At 36.7% G+C, this 26,747-nt stretch overlaps 1 protein-coding gene and 3 long non-coding RNA genes across 39 annotated transcripts; 1 reads left to right on the top strand and 3 right to left on the bottom strand.

The window, feature by feature from the left end:
• Positions 1-5,184: 5,184 nt before the first annotated feature.
• Positions 5,185-8,195, bottom strand: LOC110936172. Its single transcript, XM_022178513.2, has 6 exons — positions 7,799-8,195; positions 6,894-7,158; positions 6,688-6,794; positions 5,961-6,093; positions 5,685-5,879; positions 5,185-5,590 (listed from the first exon to the last, which is right to left on the bottom strand). Exons 2-6 carry the CDS (start codon positions 7,149-7,151, stop codon positions 5,300-5,302), a joined length of 984 nt encoding a protein of 327 aa, XP_022034205.1. The 5' UTR covers positions 7,152-7,158; positions 7,799-8,195; the 3' UTR covers positions 5,185-5,299.
• Positions 8,196-8,294: 99 nt separating this feature from the next.
• LOC110936170 lies at positions 8,295-14,868 on the bottom strand. Of its 35 annotated transcripts, XR_004862778.1 has the most exons (15): positions 14,628-14,867; positions 14,275-14,392; positions 14,105-14,149; positions 13,944-14,009; positions 13,649-13,719; positions 12,892-13,531; positions 12,685-12,778; positions 12,551-12,598; positions 11,206-11,325; positions 11,028-11,109; positions 10,761-10,932; positions 10,530-10,674; positions 10,355-10,456; positions 10,161-10,265; positions 8,352-8,705 (listed from the first exon to the last, which is right to left on the bottom strand). It is a non-coding gene; the product is annotated as an uncharacterized LOC110936170 (long non-coding RNA). The 35 variants fall into 35 exon arrangements; XR_004862771.1 differs by having other exon boundaries at positions 11,206-12,598; positions 12,892-13,560; positions 14,628-14,868; XR_004862776.1 differs by having other exon boundaries at positions 12,685-13,560.
• An 8,676-nt stretch (positions 14,869-23,544) lies between these two features.
• On the top strand, positions 23,545-25,062 carry LOC110934555. 2 transcript variants are annotated; one of them, XR_004862760.1, is made up of 5 exons: positions 23,545-23,842; positions 23,927-24,001; positions 24,077-24,228; positions 24,319-24,571; positions 25,023-25,062. It is a non-coding gene; the product is annotated as an uncharacterized LOC110934555 (long non-coding RNA). The 2 variants fall into 2 exon arrangements; XR_002588433.2 differs by having other exon boundaries at positions 23,927-24,228.
• Positions 25,063-25,295: 233 nt separating this feature from the next.
• LOC118480449 lies at positions 25,296-26,594 on the bottom strand. The gene is made up of 2 exons (XR_004862759.1): positions 26,203-26,594; positions 25,296-26,125 (listed from the first exon to the last, which is right to left on the bottom strand). It is a non-coding gene; the product is annotated as an uncharacterized LOC118480449 (long non-coding RNA).
• Between the last annotated feature and the right edge of the window lie 153 nt (positions 26,595-26,747).

Genomic DNA, 26,747 nt, shown 5'->3' with positions numbered 1-26,747 from the left:
CAAAATGGATTCCAAGTATCCGTTTCTTTCTACCCTACCCGACTTTCCCGACGATGGAGATGCATCGTCAAGCGATACTAGCTTAATTTTCTTCCAAAATCTCATCCAACAAGCGGAGCTACTAGACACGGCATTGTGAGGGAGGCCATGAGACACTCATGGCCGATTATTTTGTTGAAAATCCAAAATTTAATGACGATACTTTTCGTCACAGATTTCGTATGTCCAAGTCTTTGTTCCTAAAAATTGTTAGTGACGTGGAAGCGTATGACGAGTGGTTTAAAGAAGGCTTAGACGGGAGAATGAAGAAAAGTTTCACGCCGTTGCAAAAGGTTACTTCGGCGATTAAACAACTTGCAACCGGTAACCCACCAGACGAGGGGGACGAGTATTTAAATATGTCTGAAAGGACCTCTCGTGAGTGCCTTGAATATTTCTGCGAGACGGTCTGTAAAAGGTATGCCGGTGAATTCCTACGTAGACCAACGAGCCACGACATTGCGCTATTGTATCAGGCTCATGAGGAAAGGCATTACCTACCTGGTATGTTGGGTAGTCTGGATTGTACACACTTCGTCTGGAGAATGTGCCCCACAGAATTGCGTGGACAATACATGAGAGGCGATCATCAATACCCGACGGTTATGTTAGAAGCGGTGGCGTCTCAAGATTTGTGGATTTGGCATGCTTTTTGTGGCCCGGCGGGTTCACAAAACGAAATCAACGTGCTGCAACAATCTCCATTATTTCTTGCTCAACGAAACGGAACGGCGCCAAATTGTCCATTTCAAGTGAACAACCACTTATACAAACGTGGGTATTATCTTACTGATGGGATCTACCCTACCTGGTCCGTGTTTGTGAAGTCTTTTCCATATCCACACGACCCGAATGAAAAAAAGTTCAAGAGGCAACACGAGGCCGCAAGAAAAGATGTGGAATGGGCGTTTGGAGTGTTAAAGGCGAAGTGGGGAATACTAAATCGTCCAATGCGTTCGAAAACGGTGAGAAAGATAAGGTCCATCGTGTATACGTGCCTTATTTTACACAACATGATTATAAAAGACGACGGAAGGGCGATAGCACCGGTACATATTCAAGATCCTCCAGTCGAACCCGTCTTCGATGATACAGCTTATACGGAGCTCATTGACGAAGACACGCATTGGAGACTAAAACACGATCTCGTTGAGCATCTCGGAAGTTTAGATCTGTCTCACCTTGAAGTTGATTCGGACGACGAGTAGTTTGTTTTTATATTTTTCTAGTTTGAATGTAACTTTTATTTTTCTAGTTTGAATGTAATTTTTTTTTCTAGTTTGAATGTATTTTTTTTTTAATTTAATGAAATGTCTTTTATTTAATTTTTATTTTTATTTATATTTTTTTAATTTGTAAACATGCATAATTTTACAAAAAAAAAAAAAAAAAAAAAAAAAAACCCAACTCCCCTAAGAGGGGAGTGCCGCCATCAAAATTGGGTGTTAGGGGAGTTTAAGAGGGGAGTTGACGTGGCACTAGTTGATTGGTTGGGCGTAAGAGAGGGGACTCACCTCTTAGGTGAGTGCCCCTTACACCCTTAGAGATTAATGATAATTTTATAGATATGTTGATTATAATTGTAATTTTTCATTGTAATAATGGGGAATGATCCACTAAAAAGTGGATTTTGCCTAAATAGTCTAAGAAGGATTGTAATGATGACATGTGTCACTCCTAATAAGTAGAAAAGAAGGGTATTTTGGTCCTTATAAATTGGAGTAAAAATGACATGTGGCACCTCTTTTGTTTTTATTAAAATACAACAAAACATCTAGTACAAAAAAATTTAGCACAAAAAATCTAGTACAAAAAAATATAGCACAAAAAATGTAGTACAAAACATATAGCACAAAAAACTCTAGTACAAAAAAAATATAGCACAAAAAAATCTAGTACAAAAAAATATAGCACAAAAAAATTCAGCAAAAAATGTAGTACAAAAAAATCTAGCACAAAAAATTGAGAAAACAAAATTAAATCAAAAAAATTCAGCACAAAAAATTTAACACAAAAATATAGTACAAAAATCCAGCACAAAAAATGTTATACAACATAGAAATACAACACATTTTAGTGGGTTTTTTTAGCCTTCATATTTTATATACCAATATGGTACTCAAATTAAAGATAAAAAAACGCTCGATTTTATGGTCAAATTTTTATGAAAAAATAGTGTCGTATAAAAAAGTTATAAACGTTTAAAAAACGGGGGTGAAATATGCATGTGCCTTGCATGTGGAGAGAGAAAGTCCATAAATAGGATTTTCTCAGGATACCCTTGCACTCCTCCTTTCTCCTACACTTTCATCTTAACCATTGATTTGAAAAATGAATGGTTAAGATTTCTTCTCATTCTATTTAAGCAAAATAAACTTTTTATTTGATCTTACCCCTAGTAATCATATATAGTTTCTGATCATTAATATAATATATAGTTTCTTTAATTTATACACGTCTGATTTATGTAAATGTTATCTACTCTAATTGACACAGTCAGAGATATACAAATTATGCAAGTTCTTGAACTCGATGACCTCTAGTGTTTCCATTGCGGATGACTTCTGAGCATACATATGTATTAGCTTGACTAGTGCTAAGATCGTGGGGTATGGTGGGGCTTGGGTTGAGGTTTGGGTTGGGCATTGGTTGACATGTGGAATTTCAAAACCCAAGTATTCAACCCACTTTTGAAGGGGGTATGGTGGGCGTGGCTTGGCTGGCGTGACCAAGCCACATCAGTTTTTTTTTTAATATATATATATATATATATATATATATATATATATATATATATATATATATATTTGTAACCAAAAACTACATAAACATACAACATAATTATTAAAATAAACATACAAAATAATTATCAAAAAAAAAACCTATCATTCTTCGTCGGTTTCGAACCCAGGAATCGTTGAAACATGTTCCACCAAATCAGATCGAAGGTTGTGATGTATATCCCTTGACTTTATAAAAAATTCATTTGCCGCTTTATCTTCGTCTATTACGTTAACTGGTTGGGGGTCATCATCATCATCATCATCATAGTAGGTCACGACCGCTCTACCTTCATCCTCCAAAATCATGTTGTGAAGAATGATACATGTGTACATCACGTTTCCAATCTGATCCTTGTCCCATAGTCGACAAGGCATTACCAATATTCGCCACCTTTTCTTCAAAACACCGAATGCTCGCTTGACGTCTTTACGTGCAGCCATTCGGACCCTGTTAAACTTTAATCTCTCTGGATCTGCGGTACTGTGTCTTGTGAACGATTTTACGAAAACCCCCCACTCTGGGTAAATCCCATCAACTAGGTAGTACCCGTACACGTACTCAACCCCGTTTACAAAGAAAGTTCATTTGGGTCCTATACCATTTACCCGATCATTGAAAAGAGACGAGTGGTTTATGATGATAATATCATTATGTGAACCTGGCATATCGAAGAACGCATGCCATATCCAAAGATCTTGGGATGCAACAGCTTCAAGCATGATGGCTGGCACCCCGTGAAATCCACTAGTGTGAGCGCCTTGCCACTGGGTAGGACAAAGTTCCCAAGGCCATTTCATACAATCTAAACTACCTAGCATCTCGGGTAGCCCATGATAATCTGCGTGATGTTCCAATATTTGTTGCATGTCACTGAAGGAGGGCTTTCTCAAATATCTTTTCCTATAAAGTTCTAGTATACACGAACAAAAGTTGTGAAGAGTTTCTCTAGCTACACGTGCAGACATTTTTAAATAGTCATCCATAATGTCCGAACTATTGTCGTACGCTAACTGCTTAAGTGCGGCCGTGACCTTTTGCCACGTACTAAATCCTAATTGCCCGGTTACATCGGGTTTTTGTTGGAAATAAACATATTTCTCCTCAAGATCTCTAGATATCCTTAAAAATAAGTTTCTACTCATACGAAAACGACGCCTAAACATTTTTTTCATCATACTTAGGTTCCGCTTAGAAGTAATCGCTTACCAACAAATCGTTAGCGGTGTGCCGTGAGCGATGTACCTTCTCCTCCGTTTAGGTTGTTGAGTCTCTTCCTCATCGTCTTCGTCTTCCACGATAGCTTTCACCACCGCCGCGATCGTTTGTAGAAATATTTCCGCACCATCGTCAGATGATGATGACGATTCACTATAACTTGAAGAACTCATGGCAATATTGTGTTTTATGTGTTTGATATTGTGTGAGAAAAATGTTAAATGTGGTAAGTATTTATAAAGGAAAAAAGATTTTTTTTTTAAATAGCCCCCAACGGCTAGCCCAACGGCTAGTTTGAATGGGTCATTCACAACCCGCCATGTCACCCTGCTCCTCCGCCCCACGCCCGGCTTGAAACCCAAGCCCCAAGGGCCACGCCCCAACCCAAGCCCACCCGGGGTGGTGCCTTGGGCGTTTTCCCCCAACCCACACCCCATACCCCATGGCCTAAGATTCAACATCTAGAACTCGCATTTGATTTTATACAAACCATTAAATGTCCAGTTTGTTGTTTATTTTGATCACCAGCAAGCCCACCAAAAAACATAGTCAACATAGCTTTAGAATTAAAGGTTGTTGTGGTTCCAACAAAGAGTGACCCAACAAACTACAACAACATAAAAATAAATAGTAGCTTTTGGGCATCGGAAATGATATAGCTGACCCATTTAACCAAATGGGTGCAGCAATTATTCGCGCTTGTCACGCGGGTGAAAGAGCATGTTGAGCTACCATATCATCGTCTAGGATAACTACGTTGTGAAGATTTGGAAACATCAATGGCATAGAATTCCTAACAGGGTTCATGAGCGAGTGGTACTTAGAACTCATAGCTTGCAGCTTTGCAGCAAACTTATATGGTTTCTTAGTGTGTTCAGCTACAACGGCTGATGGCCCGCCTCTAAACTGAAAATGTGCCTTTTCCGTCGAGTGTCTTCAGCTGAATAAGAACTTTGAACTTACTCTGCCCTCACAAGCCTTTATTGAACTTTGAAGCGAGCATAAGAACCCGTTCTACCCCGGCCAAAATTTTTTAAACGGAACCTTCTGACCCGACTTGACTCATCCGTTTTGCTTGGTATAGTAAGCGATTACATGTTCGCCTTATGTGTTACCCTTTAAATAATTGGTAGAAGTATTGTGATGTGCTTGCAACAACTTTAATTGGTGATATATATGAATTGTGCATATATTAAATTAAATCAAACAAATTAACAAACCTTTCAAGTGATGTAAAAATTCATTTTACATGTACCTAATTCTATGAACCCACAACATGACCCTCACGAGCCATACTAGTCACACGAAGGACCGCTTGTGCACTTAACTTCGACAGATTAGATTCACAAAACCGCTCCCAAGAACATACCGATGGTTCCTCAGACGGAGCGTCCGGTTCTGGTGCCAAAACGGGGGACTTTTCGTATACGGTTTGTAGCTCCAACAGGAGTGCACGAGCAGCCTCTCGTGATTCGGGTAACTGGTCACTCAACTGGGCTGCCGCTGTTTTGATCAACTTGTCGATCCCATACGCTTTCATTTCATCCACACCCTGTTCAATTTTAATCAAGAAAGAAACGTTTTATCGTCAAGCGATGAAAATTGATCAAGAATAAACATGATCATGCAATTACGCAAATTATTACCAGTCGTCGGACACTACGAGAAAAGCACATTGACGCTTTTGCCCTGATACGGGGATTGCGGTTTTTAAGATACGGTTGTAGTTTCGGCAACAGCAGAACCGGCGAGACCCATGTTGTTAAAGCTACTAACGCCTTTTCAGCAGCATCGCAGACAAACCGTTTGTCTTGCGAGGATTTGAGAAGAAGTTGTACAAACTGAAATCAAGTTCAAATTCGAATTACTTAACGAAAGATCAAACTCGATGCAGAAGCAAAGAAAATCATCGAAATGGTTACCAGCGGGTCCAAGAAATCGATAATCTTGTCACCAAATGCTTTGAACATGTCGGCACAAGTCATAATTCCAGTTTTACAAACAGCACTTCTTGGATTCTTGAGGGATTTCACAAGAAGAGAGATTATTGTGTCCCTGTTCATCAAAATATTGAATTAATGAATAATAATATAAAGAGAAAATCACGAAATTAGACATCTGACTCACCCACTTCACCAAAATGAACATGGATTGCGTCTGGGGTAGACGCAATCCCTGATCTTTGCGTTTGGCAGAGACTCGTACTCTTCAGCCAATAGAAACTTGACACGTGTCATCATATTTAGTTTTTTTTTTACTTTTTCACCACGATTTTTTGACGAGCATAACTTTTTCATACGTTAATATCTTTTTAAAAAGTTTACACCAAATTAAAGAGAATTTTATAATCTTTAATTTGGTGTACTTTTTATAAAAAAAATACTATCGTATGAAAAAGTTATCCTCGTTTAAAAATTGTGGTGGAAAAGAAAAAAAAGTAGGCGCGGAAACCAATGGCGCAATCTCATATGCAAACTTTGAGTCTCAGACACAAGCTCTACCTTAGACGCAATAGCCAGGGATCGTGTCTACCACAGACGCGATCAGTGTTCATTTTGGTAAAGTTGACTGGTCAATGTCTATTTTGGTCCCTTATATAAATCATCAGAAAAAAAAAAATTAACTAAGTCGAAAACTAATAAGGCTCACAGTATATCTTCCAACGCATCCTTGTGGTATATCGATAAACGCCGGACATTGTTAAGCGCCTCACATAGCAAAACCCAATCTTTCGATTCCAATCCAGGTATAAGCATCTAAAGATCGAATCCGAATTATACCATAAACACTTAAAACAGCTAAATGCTAACACCACATTGGTGATTAATATTTATATAACTAAATAACTAATCTACCTTTAGACTCGTATCAATGTCTGTTAGATCATCCAGTTTTTCGGATTCAATGTATTCTACTTCAGCAACCATTACCTCCACGTTGCCATTCACTACTGGTTGGACCGATGATTCGTTGTATTCAACCTGTTTACCTTCAAGTTTCCCGTTGGAATGCTCGATATACGATTTTGCAAAGAAGATGTTACTGCTTGAGCTCTCACTAATGGTTTCGGATTTAGATAACAAATGATCTCTAACTGCAGCTTCTGATATCATTGTTTAACTGAAATAAATTGAATATACGTTGCATAAGGGAAACAAGGATTTTTGGTAACCAACCCGGCCCGTAGACCTTTCTAGCTGATAAATAAGTTGGATGATTCTTGGATACTTTAACTAGGTATACGTTTCCAAATCCTTTTTGTTTTGGTTTTACTCAGTAAATCGCCGTTAAAAAAAAAACTGAATATTAACCCTAGATCCTATAAGTTATATCTTACATATTTATAATCTAGAATATTATCATCTAACCAAAACTAAGATGTTGGGATGAGCATTTAACACGGACTACCGGTACTAATAGATTCCAGTACGGTATTCGGTACCCACTTTTCCAAAATTTCGGTACTGGTATTTTCAGTATTAGTACCGGTTCAGTACTAATAAGATATAGAGAGAGAGTTTTGCAACGAGTACCGGTACCGCTTAGGTACCCACTTTTTCCAAAAATTCGGTATTGGTATTTTCAGTTTTGGTACGGTACCGATCTCATCGCTACTAAGATGCATGAATCAATGAGAAACTAAAACGACATTTCTAAAAACATTAATACTGTAACAGATTCAAAACAATTGTGAACCAAATGCATTTATTTCAAAGCAGGTACAATGATAATTAAAGAAGAACGGAAGAATATACAAAACCTTGAATTTAATGTTGATTGATCTAAAACTGAAAACCTTAACTGGATGTAGAAGATAGTCACATGTAAAGACAATCAGTTGACTGGTTTAGAGGTTTGGAATCTGTATGTATATAATATATTGTGTGTAATTATTTTATTTTTATACACACATGTACAAGTACCCCATCCCCCAATTATAAAAATATTGGTGTGAAATGATGAATGAAAATGGTGGTAATTGTTGTTTATGTAGAATTGGTGTTAGAAAGAAGAAGTCAAGTTAGCCGGCCTATGCCGGCAGAGTTTAACAGTTGTGATCATGATGATGATGTGCTGTCTGTCATTCTCAGTTTTTGGAACATGAATTTAAGTTTCGTATTCGACAAAATCCAACATGAATCAAGTAGTGGGATTCCTTGTGTCTGTGATGGGGTATTCAAGGGGTATTAGTTTGTTATAGAGTAAACTAGTCTAAGTCCCCGTGTAATACACGGGTGGCTAAACAACAAAAAAAATATACTTTAATACGTAAATACTTTATTACAGGTTTGTTTGAATATTAAGATAAATAATATCTTATAAAAATTAATTAACGATTACATTTCATATTAATTATCATGTATACGTCTATAAATAATTTTTTGAAATGAAAGAAATGTTGTATTAAATCTATAAATAACAACAAACGACACTAAGTAGTGTGTGTCTGAAGAACAGTTTCTGCAATCTCTTTGAGCACTTGCCCACTTGCATAGTGATGCCTACGTACTGGCATGTATACATCTGCACCAGCAACCAGTTCCCTCTCAATTTCGTCTGTCTTCCGTAACGTAAAATAAACGGGCTTTCAACACAGCTCACATCTTGCCTATAGTTTAATTAAAGACTCTGCAACTGGTATCGTATCAAGCACTCCAAAGCTCATTCTGTAAACCGTACATATAATATTCAATCATCAAATAACAGTATATTATGTGGTTCCTTTTACATCAGATAAAACATATTAAAAATATATATGAGCATATTTTAATATAACATTTAATAAGTAGTGTGAATCGCTATCATAACCCATTATCCATATGGATCAATTAGTCTTTATCTTCAGCTCTTTGAAAAAAAAATCCATTAATTAGAAAAACACCGGCAGACTTCTTTTGCAAAGTGATCACCTCATGCAAAAACAATGTGATGTAATTGTGTACGTTTGACTACAAACTTTCTCACAAAGTGGCTTATCAATGAAGAAAAGAGAACATGCATCGAATAACAGGTGGTCGGAAAAACTCACCGAGGTCGTAGCCGTATCTTAATCATCTAAAGATGAATCATCTACTTATCAAAGTACCAAATTAAAAAAATAAAGTGTATTCATATTTAAAATATTAACTACTTATTTTAATACTAAATTAAAAAAAATGTAGGCTAATCAATTAACTTGACTCACCTTTTTTAACCCGTATCCAAACTACCCGTTTCACCATTACACAACCCGATTCTCTGGTCTTTAATTTTTCCAAGACATTCGAAAAATTGAATTTTTTTCTTTAAACTACCCGTTTGACCCAAACTAATTTTGCTCCAAACTCATATTGACCCGAACTTAATTAATATTTTTTTTAAATGAGCCGAACTCATTTTGCTCCAAACCTGTTTAAGCTGAACTCATTTTAATCCAAACACATATTGACCCGAACCCATTATGACCCAAAGTCGTTGCTTTAATCGGTGACTCGCACCTGCCCGACCCGCCCAATTTGCTAGTTGGTCCAAATAGTTTCCTTAAAAGTTACATGCAAAGTAAATCTTTGTTATGTACTAAGGTTAAATAACTCTCACATTAATGCCGAAGAAGCCACAAAAGCATTTCAAATAATTCAAATTATCATTTCCTTATATTGCAAGCTAGAATACAATATCACCATAAAGAGCATCTAGTTGAAGATAATTTCCTTAGCAGATTATTAGCAATGGGGATGGAGTTGGTGTTCAAATGACTACAAATCACCAAACCTACAGAAACTTTTGCTGGATGTTCAGTTGCGATTTGTAGAAAAAGGGGTTTAGTTAAGAATTCCTAACCTTATGAAATAGGCTTACCCGTTGTTTAGCTACTTAAGATTTAAAATTCTTTATAACTATTTCTTTGATGAAAGTTGAGTGGTGGTAATGAAATTTGAGACGATTCTTCAATCCTACGTAAAGTCTTTTTACAGTCTTGCCATTATTCCGTTTCGTAATGTGTACGGGCTAGATACATAAGAATTTGTGTCGTAATGAAACTTACGCAAACTTTTTTGATACTGAAAAATGAATTTTTTTTATTAAAATCAAATTCAAAAGATTACAGGAAAATAAAATACAGGGTAAAGCATGTAGCGTACCATTTTAATGGCTAATGAAAATTGCGTTGAGTGAAATGAACATGTGCCAAATTTATCCACACGTCTGCAGTTTGGACAAATACACTTGCAACTGCAGTTTCTGGCCTATGATTTTCAAAGAAAATATAGAAAATAAGACATTAAGCATTTTTGTTAGCTACAAAGCATTTGTGAAAAAAAAAACTATAACTAACCAATGTAGTGTAAGAACCTCCTTTGCAATATGAAACTAACCTTTTCCAGCCAACACCACACCACCACCATTGGTAGCATACATATTAGTTGGATACCAAAATCTGTATGTCATAATGATTTTTTATAATTATATACCAGAACTAACTTATGAGTAATGATCAAATTGGCATATACCAGAACAAATTCGGCAATATAGAAGAGCTCTTGTTCAATGAATCCATGGATTATCATAGCTGGTGAGTCGATACGTAGGCCACATGGCAGAAGTGCACTTTTGTCTCCTGTCACATTAAATCGAGATATTACAACGCGTGATCTCCTGTCACATTAAATCAAGGTATTACAACGTATGAATTTATTTAGTTGCCCAATATTTCTATTTGAAATAAAAGATCCAAACTGTACTTGATACCAGAATTCTTGTTTAAGGTTATTGAAGCCAGGTCAAGGATTTTCTCAACCCCAGCACTATCAAGACCTTGCAATGAACGAATATATAACTAAATGTGGTTACCATAATTAAAGCAATAAGATGTAAAAATATCTGAATGTTAGCACAACTTGACAACATAACAATCTGCATAAATAGGTAAATGGCATGAGTGTGCTAGAAGATCTTTGATAGGTCTTAATTTTTTTTTAAAATAAGGGCTGGGATTTCACATTCTTCACCTCCATTGACCTTCACCTTTTTCACATCATTGGATCCTCAATCTCAGCCATTCTAATAAATTTAGCTGGAGGCTGGAGCACGCTTCAAATTTGTAAAATGTATAAATGTTAATATGAATTCAAACTGTGAAAATAATATTATTCATAAAACTTTAAAGAAAGCAGGGAAGACAAAAACCTCATTAAGAGCCATCATTTGAATCCTCAGAACCTGAACCATCAACCATCTTTTCTACTAAACCCATTTAAGCGGCTTGTGCAACTGTATGCAACCGAACCTTTTTAGCATCTTCATTGCCTAATTTCATCAACCAAGTAGTTAAAACAATGTAGCAATACAACACTTGTTTGTTCTAAAATTGTAAATGTGGCAGTTTCAACCTGTATAACGATAAACGTGTTTCTTTTGTCCTATCTGTATTCAACCTTTAACAAAAATACTTTTGCAGCCATTTAATTAAAAAAATGCAGTTTTGAAAACCAATTAGTTTCACCCTTAAACTTAGAATAATACCTCCATCGCTATTCTGTAACTTCTTTTTCTAAAAATGACTCATTTTAGCTCGACCCCATTTTACTCATAGCCTTTTGAATAAAAAAATTGATATTTAGCCATAATAGCTGTTTCGATTTAACTTGTTTGTTACCCTTACCCCTTTTGACCAAACCAATCTGATACTTTTTTAAAATGGCGACCTTAAATAGTTAAACGTGTATGCAAGTTCAGTCCACCCAAATCTATTTAGACTAAACCCAAACTTGTGTTAGGCAAAACATGTATAAAGATGCAACTTTAACAACATTTAAAGAGACCCTAGCCATTTCAGCAACAATTTTATTCATTTTATCACACATACATGATTTTGAAAAATTGATTTGATAAAAAAAGTAGAATAAGACTACCACGCACGCCAGTTGCCATCACAAAAAAACAAAGCAAATGGATCTATTTTTTTTACCTTTTTCTAGGCCAACTCCATATTGCCCTTACCCATTTGGACCCAAAACAACATGATTTTTTTCCAAAACAACTACGCTAATTCAGCTATCTCCTAACCAGCTTTGACCTGAACCTGTTTTGTTACCCTAAACCCTTACCCGTAACTCATTTATTTCATACCCGTTCAGACCCGAACTTATTTTATTACCCGAAACGCTGACCCCCAACTCATTTCTTTCATAACTTGATTTGACCCAAAACTGTTCTGTTCAAAAACGGGTTGGACGACTTCTGACCCGAACACATTTTGATCCGTCAACCAAACCAGCTGACCACCCCAGTTTCGCTGGATTACTCCGACCCTTATGCAGATGAACGTGTATTAAGTCATGAAAACAATTTTCAATGAAATAAGAACAAAACCTATAATATCAATATCAAACTGGTATTAAAACAAACCATCAATTGTAGCTTCTCAGTGTATGTACACCTTTTGAATCAAATAACATTAAGATGGATATCATATGTGAAAGTGAAAGACTTTTAAAAGAAGTAAAGAAATGTGAAAGTGTATAGTGTATACCTATCGTAACCTTTGCTTCTTAACTGGCCAATTCATTCTCTAGATCACCTAAAGTTTTCATAATTCAATATGTACATATTGAACAGATAACATCAAAAAATCAAGCAATAAGATCATAGTAAATGAAAATGCACCTCCCAAAAAGCAATATCACAACGCACAGAAGCTTATTTATATCAATTTACATCAGTGCAAGAACCCAGTCAAGGTTGAAGCAAAATCATATTGCTGGTGAAATAAAAAAGACATACTTATAAGATTTAATACGAAAGTGAAGATCTAATACTCATTTATATCAATTTAAAAACCAGTGTCGTCGACTGATAACCTAAAATACGTACCAGCATAAGAAGATGTGAAACACAGAAGGAGGTGCGAACCGCTCTGATGAGCACAAAACCAATATTGTTGGGCCAATACACGGGTGATAAAGTGTACAAAACCAAAATATGTTTAAAGTATGTACAAAACCAATATTGTTGGGCCAATACTTTAAACCAATATGTTTAAAGTATCATCTTTTCTTGGCAAGCAAACGGAACCCATTTGTCAAAACCAAAAGCTTAGAGAGGGGCTAAACACCCTGCAACGTAAACTCGTTAAATATCAACAAATATAATAATAAACCTGAATTATTGATGAAATTACAAAAACCTAATCTACAAACCGTACAACAAATCATCAAACATCATAACGAAATTCACAGCTAGCATGAAATTAACGATTATATTAACAAAAATCTACCACAAAATTAATAATTTGAAGCGATGTAATTGATAAATTTTACCTAAAAACCGATGCAAGGAATAGAGAGATTATGAGAAGAAATTATACGGACTGGATTGAAACTTAAAACCCCAAATAGCAATGTAATTGATAAACTTTACCTAAAAACCCGTAGTTATGATAAGAACACTTAGTGGCTAAACTCCACAAACTCGGATAACATTCTCAGCCTTAATCACTTTGTAATAAACTATTCTGCAAGTAAACCACTCATACTTTTCATGCTGCAAATTTAAAAAGATGATCAACTGAAACACAAAGACACACAAAGATTTTGCATATTATCATGCATTAAAACAGGTGCCATTATACCTTTCCATCCACAAATTCATGGGTTCTAAGCATTTTGTTATCTTGTTATTTCTCCGCTGTCAGGCTGCAACCTGACCAAATAATTAAGCATTTAGCATCATGAGATATTCATTAAAAATAGAATTCATTCTTGAAAAAGTATTCAAACTTGATTGCAAATGTAGAATCATTTGACATGAAATTCAGTAAACTAACACTAGCATGCCTAGGCGGATTATAATGTATAGCACCTAAAAAATGGAAAGATCAGAGAGATATTGAGAAGAATTATATGGATTGGATTGAAACCCAAAACCTCAAATCGTGTGTGTAGTTCCCAATCCCCTTTGAAGACTTGTAGCCTGCTCAATCGATCATCTATCTATAATCAAACAACATCTCAAACGAAATAAACATATTATCAAACAACAATCAGAGGATTGAATCAACTAATTAGATTAACGAACAGAAATATACCTACACAACAATCAACGAATGAGTCACCATCGTTGCCCTCGGAACCTAACACCAGCAATTATATGTGTGATGTAAAGTAACAATCTATTAATCGTAATCTAACAAACCAAAAAAAAAAAAAAAACAGACCAGAACTGATAGAACAATAATCTAACAATCTATTATCGTACCCTAAATCCCAATCGTTTCCATCAAAATCGAACCACTTACTACATGCTGAACCATCAAAATCATCATGACCTCACCGGCGGAACCTACACCCGCAGCCGTCATGGTCTCAGAGAAACCCTAGACCACCAGCATCAAAGAATAAGAAGAAAACATATTCGTTCACAACATCAAACATTAAGAAGAAAACATACCTTGATTTGGGGTTTATGAGAAATACAGCGATGGACATGCAGAGATGTATGAAATTGAAATTAGGGTTTTAAGGATTCATTAACATACCACCAATTAACGGATTAAACTTCAACTTTAAGATAATAGATAATATAAGAAGCAATTGCTTGACAGCACTCACCAATGATTCAGATTTGCAGATGATGAAAAAAAGATGAACATGAAGGAGAATACAATTCGCGTTTGAATCCTCTGGTCAAGCATAGAGAGTATATAAGCCATAATAATGGAAAGGTCTTCGTAATTTTGGAGAAGATTTTCAACTGATTGATGATTGATTGCAGTTTCCATATAAAGTTTGGAGAATGTCTAAATTCATTTTGCCCGCTCGTGAAAGTGAATAAGAAAGGAGATAAAGGAAAATGGCGCCCAAATAAACAATTATCTGGCTAAAGAGATATGCCACATCACATGGTCAAATGGTCAACATTATTTTGCTTTAGTATAATAGATAGATTACAAAGTATGTATGTCATTTATTACAAAGTATGTCCTTTATCTTTAATAAGCTCAGAAAACATACTCGATGTTTGCAAACTCTTACATATTATGTCCTTAAGCCCTAACTCTGTTATTTTTCATGGTTAAATTAGACCAAGGGTATCCCACATAAGGGTATTTTGGTAATTTTATTAATTTATTAAAAGTATATAAAAACACCATCCACCAACACCCACTTGCCATCACACCACACCTGCAACCACCAACACCACCACCCACCTGCCACCACACCTGCACTATCACCACCGCACCTCCACCACCATCAACCACCGTACTTCCATCATCACCACCGAACCTCCACCACCGCACCTCCACTTCTGCAAAACCCCCCACCAACGGACAGAAAATCAAGCAGTCGACGACTGACTGGCCGGAGATTCATACATTCAAATGAAAACAGAGTGCAGATTGCAAACAAAACAACATAACTAATAATCATCATCAAATGAAAAATGCAATCGAAACTGTAAAAGGCGCATAATTACCCCTTAGATTCATACATTCAAAACACATATGCAGACCATACAGCTTCGATCTCCTCTCAGTCTCGATTACAGCCAGCCGACGACTGACTGGCCGGAGCCGGTTTTTCTTCGGCTGCCGGCGGTGCTGATTTCTCTGGCTACACACCCTCATCTAAACCCCTCCTCCTCCGACAACTCCCACCTGCAAACACCCCCCCTTCTCGGCTACCTGGTCCGACCGGACTCCGGTGACATCGGAGACATCGGATCCAAAAGAATCTGAGATGAACAAGAACGGGGGCCTTTATTTACCGTCGCACCACCGCCGCCGTGCTCGCCGCTGCCGTGGTCTCCTTCTCTCTCACACTTGCCACCACAGCCACACACCACCTGCCCCTTTATTTGGTCTGCGAAGACGGCGGCTAGGGTTTCGATCCGAGAGAGAGAAAGAGAGAGAGGAGGGGTGAGTGTGGGAGTTCTTGGTCGCCGGAGTTGGGCGGTGGTGTTTCACCGGAGAAGAAGACCAGTAGGTGGGTGGTGGGTGATGGGTGGTGGTTGTGGTAGGGTAGTGAGAGAGAGAAGAAGGTGTTTATATATATATGTGTTTTGTCTGTGTATATATATAATATATATTTTAAAATTGTTTTATTTATTGTTTTTTATAATGATTTATTTTAACATTTTGGATAAACTGACCAAAATACCCTTATGTGGGGTTGACTTAGTCAAATTTAACCTTAAAAACTAGCTGTGTTAGGACTAAAGGACGTAACATGTAAGGGTTTGCAAACATTGAGTATGTTTTCTGAGCTTATTAAAGATAAAGGACATACTTTGTAATATATGACATACATAAAGGACGAACTTTGTAATTTACTCTTTGTTATATGTTAAACGGTTATTAGATTTTATCACCCCCAATTATTGGCTATCGGCTGCTGCCATCCCAACTATCATTTTGATGCCCGACGCAAACCCATACCCGGCATGAATCTGAAAATTGTTTCAAACACATAAATCGGAACATGACACACATCAGCAAGTCGACACAAATACGACATGTTTAATTGGAAAAAAAAAATTATTTCTTTTGCATGTAAATAGTATAAAACTAGTAATCTGCCCCGCGCGTTGCGGCGAGTTTCGGTCAGTATTGGTTCGGTAAGGTCACGGTATTCGGTATAGCAACCGACAGAGATATGTCCTAAAGAATATCGACACATGTTTTTTTATCGACTGAAAACCAATAAAAAATATTTTACATCGGCATGTAGCGTTGTTGTGCTTTAAATTGCAAGTGGTTAGAGACTTTTACATAAAGACAAATAAATTAATAAAATAATTTAATTTGGAATATAGCCACGAATGAGACATGAATTCAAGCAATGAAACTATCAAGGAACTGAGTGGACATTTAATCGGCATTAGGTCTATTTATTACACTACCGTTAATATACATTTTTAACTCATTTACTTTCAATACCTTACGTTCATTAACTTATCAAAATTAACTATGCATTTGTATTTTTTCAATAATAGTTTTGTAAAGAAATGTGTATTGGAGTGAACAACAACCAACAATGAAATAACAAAGAAGCAAAAAATATAGCAAAGGTTGCATAAAAATAAACCAACTTTTTTACAGATGTATAAAAAAGTTATTAAATCTAAAAACATGTAGATAAATTATTACGTATTCAAACATATGTAAAATTATAAATTGAATATTATTAAAGGGTCCTAATATTAATACATGGTAGAAACTTATTTACACATGGTGTATACGAGCCGTATACAGTTATACGGCCCGTATATAATAAAATAAAACTAACAAAGTCTATGCCTTCAGACTTGTCAGTTTTTTTCATTCCATACGGGCCGTATAACTGTATACGGCCCGTATACACCATGTGTAAAGAATTTGTCTGGTCGTATACAATGGATACGAATAACGTATACGGGCCGTATAACTGTATACGACCCGTATGAAAAGAAAATTAGATTTTACCCAAAGTATTTAATGGATTTAAGGCGTCAATCACACGAGACATTATACACCCGTTAGGTTGTCAAATCTTTCTAAAAGTAGAAAAAAATAAAACTTTAACAAGTAACAAAGATTGAAAAACAAAAAAAACGTGTCGTATGACTGTAATAAAAAGGAAGGGTGAGGCATTTGATGAGAGTTGTAAGGAGAAGCGTTTTAATCACTTGTTTTCAACGGGGATGTAATGCAATGATTCTGCTAGTGGTCGGGCTTCCAATGCTTACACAGGGTGATAAACAACGCTGATATGAACCCAAACCAACTGCTTTGTCTTGAGTCGTCGGGAAAACTTTTCCTTAGGGGAGGGTGAGTAGTATGAGTCTGAGTCCATTGTGGTTCGTGAATGTTTCGAATCATCATAGAAGACGTGTCGGGTTCTGCTAGAAGAGTATAAGGATTTTGTTGGTTTGTTTCCAAGTAGGGTTTAGAATGTTTGAAGTATTCTTGGTTCAATACCAACTCTTCTGAAAGACAAGAATACCACGTTCATGTATCACAAGGAATGACCGATCTAAGGCAGAGAACCTGATTTAGATACACAAATTCATCACCGGTTTCTACAGCACAAGCACATACACAGTTTGTGTAGAGATCTTTACGTACAAATTTGCATTATCCTTACGGTTACAAATGAAGTATTAAAAGATGTTAGTTTCTTGACAATATGGTTTCTCGACAAATGAAGTATTATCTGTCATTGCTACCTCTTCGGTTGGTAAAAGACATAGGATGATTTCTAATACAGGCTCGTTTAGAGAAGCGTTGGGATTCAAGGGTTTATGAGTAAAATATGGTAGTTTATTGACAGTATGGTTTCTCGACAAATGAAGTATTATCTGTCCTTGTTGCCTCTTCGGTTGGTAAAAGACATAGGATGGTTTCTAATACAGGCTCTTTGTCAGTTGTGGTTGATTTATAGGAGGAGGTTATGAAACGAATATATGTTTATGCGAATTCACAACATCCTTGCTTTATTCTCTTTAATCTATTAGAACGATCCTTGTTTTGTCACGTACATGCGTTTAATTCCCAACATCCTTATTGTGTCAGACTATCTCACCTCTTTTTCTCTCTCTAACAACCTAGACCCAAACCACCGCAATCAACCATGTTCTGCGAAAAAACATCATCTGTTCATCATTGTTCTTGAAGATGAAGATGAAGATGAAGAAACGAGGGTTTATTCTCATTAATCTATTAGAACGATCCTTGACTTGAATTTGTGGATTTCGGTTTCGGTTGGGTCAGAAAAACTTAACAAGAGAATCAACTAAAAAAGTACAATTGATTACTCGGTCGAATAACCGGTCCATTAAAGTTGAGCTTCCTGATGCAATTTTCACAGTGGTACCAATGTCCTACTACTACAATCCTTCCAACGCCTGATTCCGATACAACCCTCGATGTTGAAACCGGTTTTACCTCATGAAAAGGAAAGAGTTAACATTCTGATTCAGATTCAGGAAGCAGATGTTTATGAGTGAAAGAGTTAACATTCTGATTCAGATTCAGGAAGCAGATGTTTATTAGTGTTTGAGAAACTAACAAGGTAAACCTGAATTTTCAAAATTTTAGATACTTACTTGAACCGTTAGTAATGCTAGATGTCATTTTGGCTGAACCACAACCTATTACAGCACTGTATGAACCTGTGTTTTGAAAATAGGCTTTGTTCTTCGTTTATTGGATCGTTCTAATAGATTAAAGAAGTTTTTACCATTTTTTACCATGCGTATATGGGTCGTATACTGTTTATACGGCTGTATACGATTGGTAAAAAATATTTTTACCGATCGTATACTATGTATACGATGATTGTATACGGGCCGTATATTGTTATACGGCCCGTATACTATGGGTAAAAAATGGTAAAATTGGTTTATTCTCTTTAATCTATTAGAACGATCCTTGTCTTGAGAACCTGATTCTGATTTAAACAATGGAATTTGTGGATCAACAGAATAACTGAAAAGAACTCGCCATTCTCTTGCATCTATATATGTTGATTGTGGATTTAACTTGCAAGAATTGTGTCTGTCGCATGGACTCAGACTCATACTACTAGCAGAAGAACCTGGCACGTCTTCTGTGATGATTCGAAACATTCCGAATCACTAGCAGAAGAACCCGACACGTCTTCTGTGATGATTAGAACGATTCTTGGTTCAATACGAACTAAATAACTGAAAGACAAGAATACAACGTTCTATAGCACAAGTTCATCACCGGTTTCTACAACACAAGCACATACACAATTTGTTGGAAGAACCCGACACGTCTTCTGCTAGTTACTCTTTTCTTCGATTTCAACAAATCTTTCAAGGTCTTATGTGATGGACGATTTCAACAATACGTTCACGAACCACAATGGACTTAGACTCATACTACTAGCAGAAGAACCCGACACGTCTTCTGTAATGATTCGAAACATTCACGAACCACAATGGACTCAGACTCATACTACTAGCAGAAGAACCCGACATGTCTTCTGTGATGATTACAACGATCCCACTCACAAGTTGTTGATACATATCGTCCGGTGATTGTTGATACATGGAAAAACAAGGACCATTCACCTCTTTCAACCTACCAAAACACCAAAATCCGTACCGGTGATTGTTTATCCATACTATTCTTCATAGCCATATTCCCACTCAAAAGTTGTTGATACTGAGCTTCCTGATACATATCGTTCGTAAGAAACTTTTCGTGCACTGAACCTTCAGTTGGGTACTCTTCAATCTTCTTGAGTATTTTTCTAACTTTATGCTTGCATCCACCACAGTGAATATTAACTTTGAGTGAAAGAGTTTGGAAACCGGACGGTAAAAACGAAGTAACTGTTGGAATTTGTGGATTTCGGTTGGTTCAGAAACTTAACAAGAGAAACAACAATTGATTTCTCTTCATGTTACGGAGAATGTTCTAGAAATTGAAGGAAAAGGAAAAGATTTGTTGAAATCAAATTCAACAGAGATAACTTAATACAACCGGTCAAATCACACACTATATAAAGATTACAGAGGTTTTTACCATTTTTTACCATATGTATACGGTCAGTATACGGTTTATACGGCCGTATACGATTGGTAAAAAATATTTTTACCGATCGTATACTATGGGTAAAAAATGGTAAAAATTGGTTTATTCTCTTTAATCAATTAGAACGATCCTTGTTTTGAGAACCTGATTCTGATTTAAACAATGGAATTTGTGGATCAACAGAAATAACTGAAAATAACTCGCCATTCTCTTGCACCTGTGTCTGTCACATGATAGAAGACGTGTCAGGTTCTGCTAGAAGACGTTCATGTATCACAAGGAATGACCGATCTAAGGCAGAGAACCTGATTTAGATACACAAATTCATCACCTGTTTCTACAGCACAAGCACATACGCAATGAAATATTAAAAGATGTTAGTTTCTTGACAGTATGGTTTCTCGACAAATGAAGTATTATCTGACATCATCTGTTCATCATTGTGTGAGATTAGCCAAACGAGGATGAAAGATACTCAAACCATCTGATCCCGTTGTTGCAAACTCCTTTAATGTGAGATTCTTCAAGTTTGCAAATTTTGAGAAAATACCAATGTGTTTGTCAGCTTCGTCAACACACAAAGGAAAAGATTTGTTGAAATCGAATTTGACAACTATGACAGCTTATTAAAAGTAGCAATCACCTCCAATCATTTCCAGATGTCGATTGTTGAAAGTTTGAACTGATTATTTGTTATCAGGTGAGTTCCAAGCATTTTATCGTGTGTTGTAATTTTAATGAAGCAATGAAGATTGAATATGCACTACGGTTTTTTCTCTTCCGGTTACCAGGCCTATCATTTCCGTCTATGTTTGGTTTCCTCAACGAAGAACCATCAGCCATTATCTGCCCTTTTTCCTTTGGTTTCTGGTTGATTTTGAGGGTGAGGGTTTTGCATTGATTCCTGCGCTCAAATCATCTGCTTCCTGAATCTGAATCTGAAAGTTAATTAGACCCCTCAAGTTGTCATTCGTAACAACTAAGCGTCTGGAGAAGAGTATGTTGGTATAGGAGAGTTGAACCCGACACATCTTCTGTGATGATTCGAAACATTCCGAATAACTAGCAGAACCCGATCCACTTACATTCGAATAACGCTGAGAATCCACAACGCTTATGGCCAGATTCTTTCCTTCAATCTTGGCAAAATCAATGTCTGCTTGTTTTATTATCACGAAAGTACTGAACAACCGAGATAGGCACAATAACAACAACAGCTTTCCATGATTTGGAGACTGATCGGAATCGAATCAGTGATTTTACTGGAAGCCGTTTGATTATTTCTTGTTTTATTATCACGAAAGTATTGAACAACCGAGATAGGCACAATAACAACAGCTTTCCATGATTTGGAGACTGATCGGAATCGAATCAGTGATTTTACTGGAAGCCTTTTGATTATTTCCTCTTGGATCTCGAAAGGCACGTTGTCTGACATCTTGATTTTGATTACCAACTCACCATATCAATTTCTAGGTAGTTAACAACGCTAATTAGAAAAAAAAACGTGATTCATATACATAACGGTCTCTTTGCTTCGTCCACTAGAACTATTTGTGTATGCATTCTTTTGGTAGTTAACAACGCTAATTAGAAAAAAATCTGTAAAATTAATCATATCGATTGCTATAACAGGATGGATGTGACACACACAGATAGATAAGCTGTCACAGTTGTCAAGCCTGTTTGTCGGGTTTCCAATGCTCACACAGGGTGATAAACAACGCTGATACGAACACATGTGTTTCGAAATAGGCTTTGTTCTTGGTTTAATGAAGTTACACGTAACATCTACTTATATTCAGATTTAAACAATGCCCGCCTCAACTGAGATAACGGACATCTATCAAGCTCAAAAAGAAAACTTGTGTTTCCCATAGTCACAAAAGATTGCGGTTTGTATTTCGCATAGCCACCGTTTCCATAGTAAAAAACGGTTGCGGTTTGTAATTCCCATAGCCACCGTTTCCGTAGTAAAAAACGGTTGGGTTTGCACATTCAATCTTCAATACTTCATTAAAATACCACTAGTAGAAGAACCCGACACGTCTTCATGTTACGGAGAATGTTCTAGAAATTGAAGGAAAAGGAAAAGATTTGTTGAAATCGAATTTGACAACTATGACAGCTTATTAAAAGTAGCAATCACCTCCAATCATTTCCTGGTCAAATGACACACTATAAAGTTTAAAGTTATCGTGTGTTGTAGTTTGGAAAGATGACCGAATAGAGATCTGAATAACAAACTGTGGAGAACTTGTTTGTGTCGTGTTCTTCTGCTAGTTACTTGATCAACGGACTGATCGGTAACGTTACTCTACTTGTGCTCCGATTTAAGCGGCGTGTTCCGATCAACGTTGTTTAAAGGTGATGAAGAGTTTAGAAACCCTAGAATGATGGTGTTTTTACGGGAAAAAACGTGATAATTGAAAAACATCCATATATACGGCCCGTATACATTTGGTAAACATCAAAAACCTCATAAATAAATCCATTCAGCCGTATAGTTTTTATAAATCGTATACACTTGTATACGGCTCGTATAACTATATACGGGCCGTATATAGTAAAAAAAAAAAAAAAAACATTCTCTGCGCATTTTCCTATTCAAAAACATTCTATACGGGCCATATTACGCTAGGGATGTGAAAATAAGATATAAGGGGTGTGGGAACAAGGCACCCCTTATTAAATGGCCTATAAGCAAGGTAGTAGGAGGACCTAGGCAAACAAAAGAAGAAAGCATACGGACCGTAAAAAGAGGAACTATTATAGTAAATGTTAACGACTTTAGATTTTAAGATAGATAGATATAATTATATGAAAGAACAATTAAAGAACAATGTCGGTGCATAGGTGAAAGTACAATCTTACCCCTTTCAAGCAAAGTACAATGTTACCCCTTTCACTACATCTCAAATAAACCCTAGCTGATCTCCTGCCAACACAGCCGCTCCACTTAACTCCGGCGCTTGGATTCCCGACGACACCCACCAGCCGAACACCACCCCCTGTCAGTTGCAGAGCTGACCACCACCATCGGGTGGTGGTGAGTGACGTTTGGACCCAGAAGTGAGAGAGATCAGAGAGAGAGGAGAGCCGACGTTGTTCGAGCGGCGACAAGGCTGAGAAGAGAGAGAGGCATATGGACGAGAGAGAAAGAAGGGCGGCAGCAGCACCGCCGTACACGTCGGTGGCCGGCGGCGGTTCGGAATGATTTTTTGGCGACCCGCCAGAGAAGATGATGGTGGCGGCGGTTTTGTTTCTCCTGACAGCTTCACGGTAAACCCCGTTTCCTTTTTTATATCTTTTCGCTTCCTGTCGGTTTTGTTGTCCGATGATGATAATAGTGGTATTATTTTGAAGATGAGAGGTTGAAAGGGACTGACGGTGCGTTGATTCGTGTGGTTGTTTCGAGCTCGGGTCAGGTTAAGGATCAAGGTCAGCCACGGTTCAGGATAACGTTTTGTGTTTTTGTGCTAGCTTTTGGCTAACTGTTTAATTTAAATTCGTCAGTTCAAAAATTTGCAAAATGTGGACTTTCTAAAAATTTGCAAAATGTGGTATAGAGGAGATTACCACCAACCTCCTCCTCCTGTTGTTGCCAGTGATAGAAGGACTAACCAGCTGGACCTCAGTCTGCAGCCAATATATTCATGCTACTGGAGGTTTATATTTATGTTGTTCTTGGTGTTTTTGGATCTCTTTGGTGTTTTTATATAATGGAAGTTTATAAGGTATCATCTTGCATTTTGTAGGCTTCATGATTTGTCCTCGGCTCTCGAGCAACCACAACAGTATTAATTACACTTGATGACGATCAGTAGCGGAGCATGAACGAAAACGCGGTGGGGGCCGGACTCTCAAAATCCGTATGAAGGTTATGGATTCATCAACAAAAACATCGGTGTTCAAGGTAGTGGAGGACATAAAAGAAATAACGTTTTGGTGGGTGACGAAGTGGTCAAGGCTTCAACGGAATCACTTTACAAAAGGGGTGTTCATTTACTGGTATTCCTTTTTGATTTGTATCATGTTTCACTGGTAGTTTTTGTTATACTGTGTCCCTCCTTTTAGCTTCTTGCCGATAGAGGGGTAGTATGTCTTTTTGGTTTATAATAAAGTGCTTTGGTTGTCTATTCAAAAGATAAATAAAAATGTAATCCCAATTTTAGACATTTTTTTTGTTCTAATGCTGGATCCTTTAGCGAATGCATTTGATTCTTGAAATATTTGTGCCCTGTGATCTTTGACACTTTGATTAAAATTTTTATGTTACATTTTAGTGAGAAATATGATATCCACATTTTTTATATTACATTGAATGCCTCTTCGTGTGATTTACTTTGCTTTGACAAAGTGATTGGGCAATATACTCATGCTACCATGCTAGGAGATGGTCGCCTAATATCACATGGCAACCAGTAGGTTTGTAATCTGTTTTGGGTTTGTTTTCCTCTAGGTGAAATGCTCTAAAGGAACCACAAAACTCCACCAAATCTAAGTTATTTAATTATGTTTCAGATTCGTAGGATTGATAGATGTAAACTGAGTATACCAATCTATTACTGACTTGGTTATTAGTTGCTAAATCATGCCAACATAATTTGAAATTAGTAGTCGATTAGTTGTTTTTATTCCTTTGTTTGTTATTTTTTTGGGCTTTTCAAATTAACTTTAGTTTGTATTATTGTGTATTGAATCAGCTTGCAAAGCTAGGATGAGATCGTAGGTGTCACTTCAAGTTATTTTTTTGGTTTATTTCTTTCAAAGGTAAATTCACATGTCATCATCGTCACGCGTGTGACTTGATATCGCCGCCGCAACGCGCGGCGCGGGTAAAAAACTAGTTTACTATATCTTAAAATGAAAGGTCGGTGCACCAACCAAATTACAATATTGCCCTTTATTATGAAATTACTGTAATGTCCTTCCTTTTGCTTCTTCCTTTTTTTAATCACTCATTTCTTCTTTCCAAGAAACTTCCACACGCTTCCAGTTACTCCATCTCCCTTTTCAAGAGTTTTGCTCTACTTTCAGATTCCAGATAGATCATGGTGGAGAACGAGCACCACCACCAGCAGCAACTGCTAGAGGCCCTGCTTATGCACTTGCTGAACAACTTCTGCAGCTTAACTACTGCATCCATTCCAACCCTTCATGGGATTTGTTTTAAACTTTTTAAATAATATTCTTGAATCTTGAATTTTGAATCTTTAATTTTGGTTTGTAGGAAGTGTTTAAATGATGGGTATCTTTGCAAAAGGTTATTAAAGTTCTGATTTTTTTTCCTTTTTTTTTGTAAATGAAAGACATGTTTCTTTTTCCCCTTTTAGATCTTCTTATAAACCCTTTTTTTTTTCTTGAAAAAGAATGAATTTTTATTTTAGTTATAAACCCTCTTTTTTCTTGAAAAAGAATAAAGAGTTCTTGCCGGCCGCTGACCAACACAGATCAGAGGAATACGATATCTTGATGGTCCCGCCGCCTCCATTGCAACTGCCAAAACACACTCGAAACCACTGTGCTACCAGTACTACTCCATCACCGTTAATAGCATAAGCCCTAAGACAACAGGAATGTCAAACGCTGAAAACAACAAAAAATGTTGGTGGAAAAAAAAAAGAGATCAGGAACCTTACCTTGGGTCTTCTAGAGAGAGAATCTTACGGTTAAGGTGATAGTAGTTCAGATCTGATATTTAATAGAGTTCTCTACAAAGTGAATGTGGAGTCTTTGGTAGAGAATGGGTAGAAAAACTTTCTAGAATCTGAAAGAGAGATTAAAGATGGTGGCATGATGGCGGTGGTGTCAAGGAGGCGGAGGTAGGTGTTGAGACTGTTGATGTAATGAGAGGAGAGAGGGGTGAGGGCTTCAACTTTATTCATCTTTCCAGTTCATATATTCAACTTTATTCAACTTTACTAAATGACCAAGTCAAATGACTACTCTGTGATTTCTTTCATCTTTCCCACTTCGTATATTTTTATTCATTTATTGATCAAATATGTTTAGTAATTGGTTCAATACTTGAAGTCCATCAACAAAAATTAAAAAATCCTATGGTATGTGTTTGAAATTTCTATATTATAATTGAAAACCATACGATTAGTTATTTTTTAATAAGTTATTTGATAATAACTATTTTTAAGGTAATGCCACCTATGAAAACGACCTCCCAACGTTT

The sequence above is a fragment of the Helianthus annuus genome, chromosome 7 (genome assembly GCF_002127325.2).
Source record: "Helianthus annuus cultivar XRQ/B chromosome 7, HanXRQr2.0-SUNRISE, whole genome shotgun sequence".
In the NCBI taxonomy this organism is placed as follows: domain Eukaryota; kingdom Viridiplantae; phylum Streptophyta; class Magnoliopsida; order Asterales; family Asteraceae; genus Helianthus; species Helianthus annuus.
Note: the sequence above shows the minus strand (reverse complement) of the source record. Positions and strands in the feature narration are given on the sequence as shown.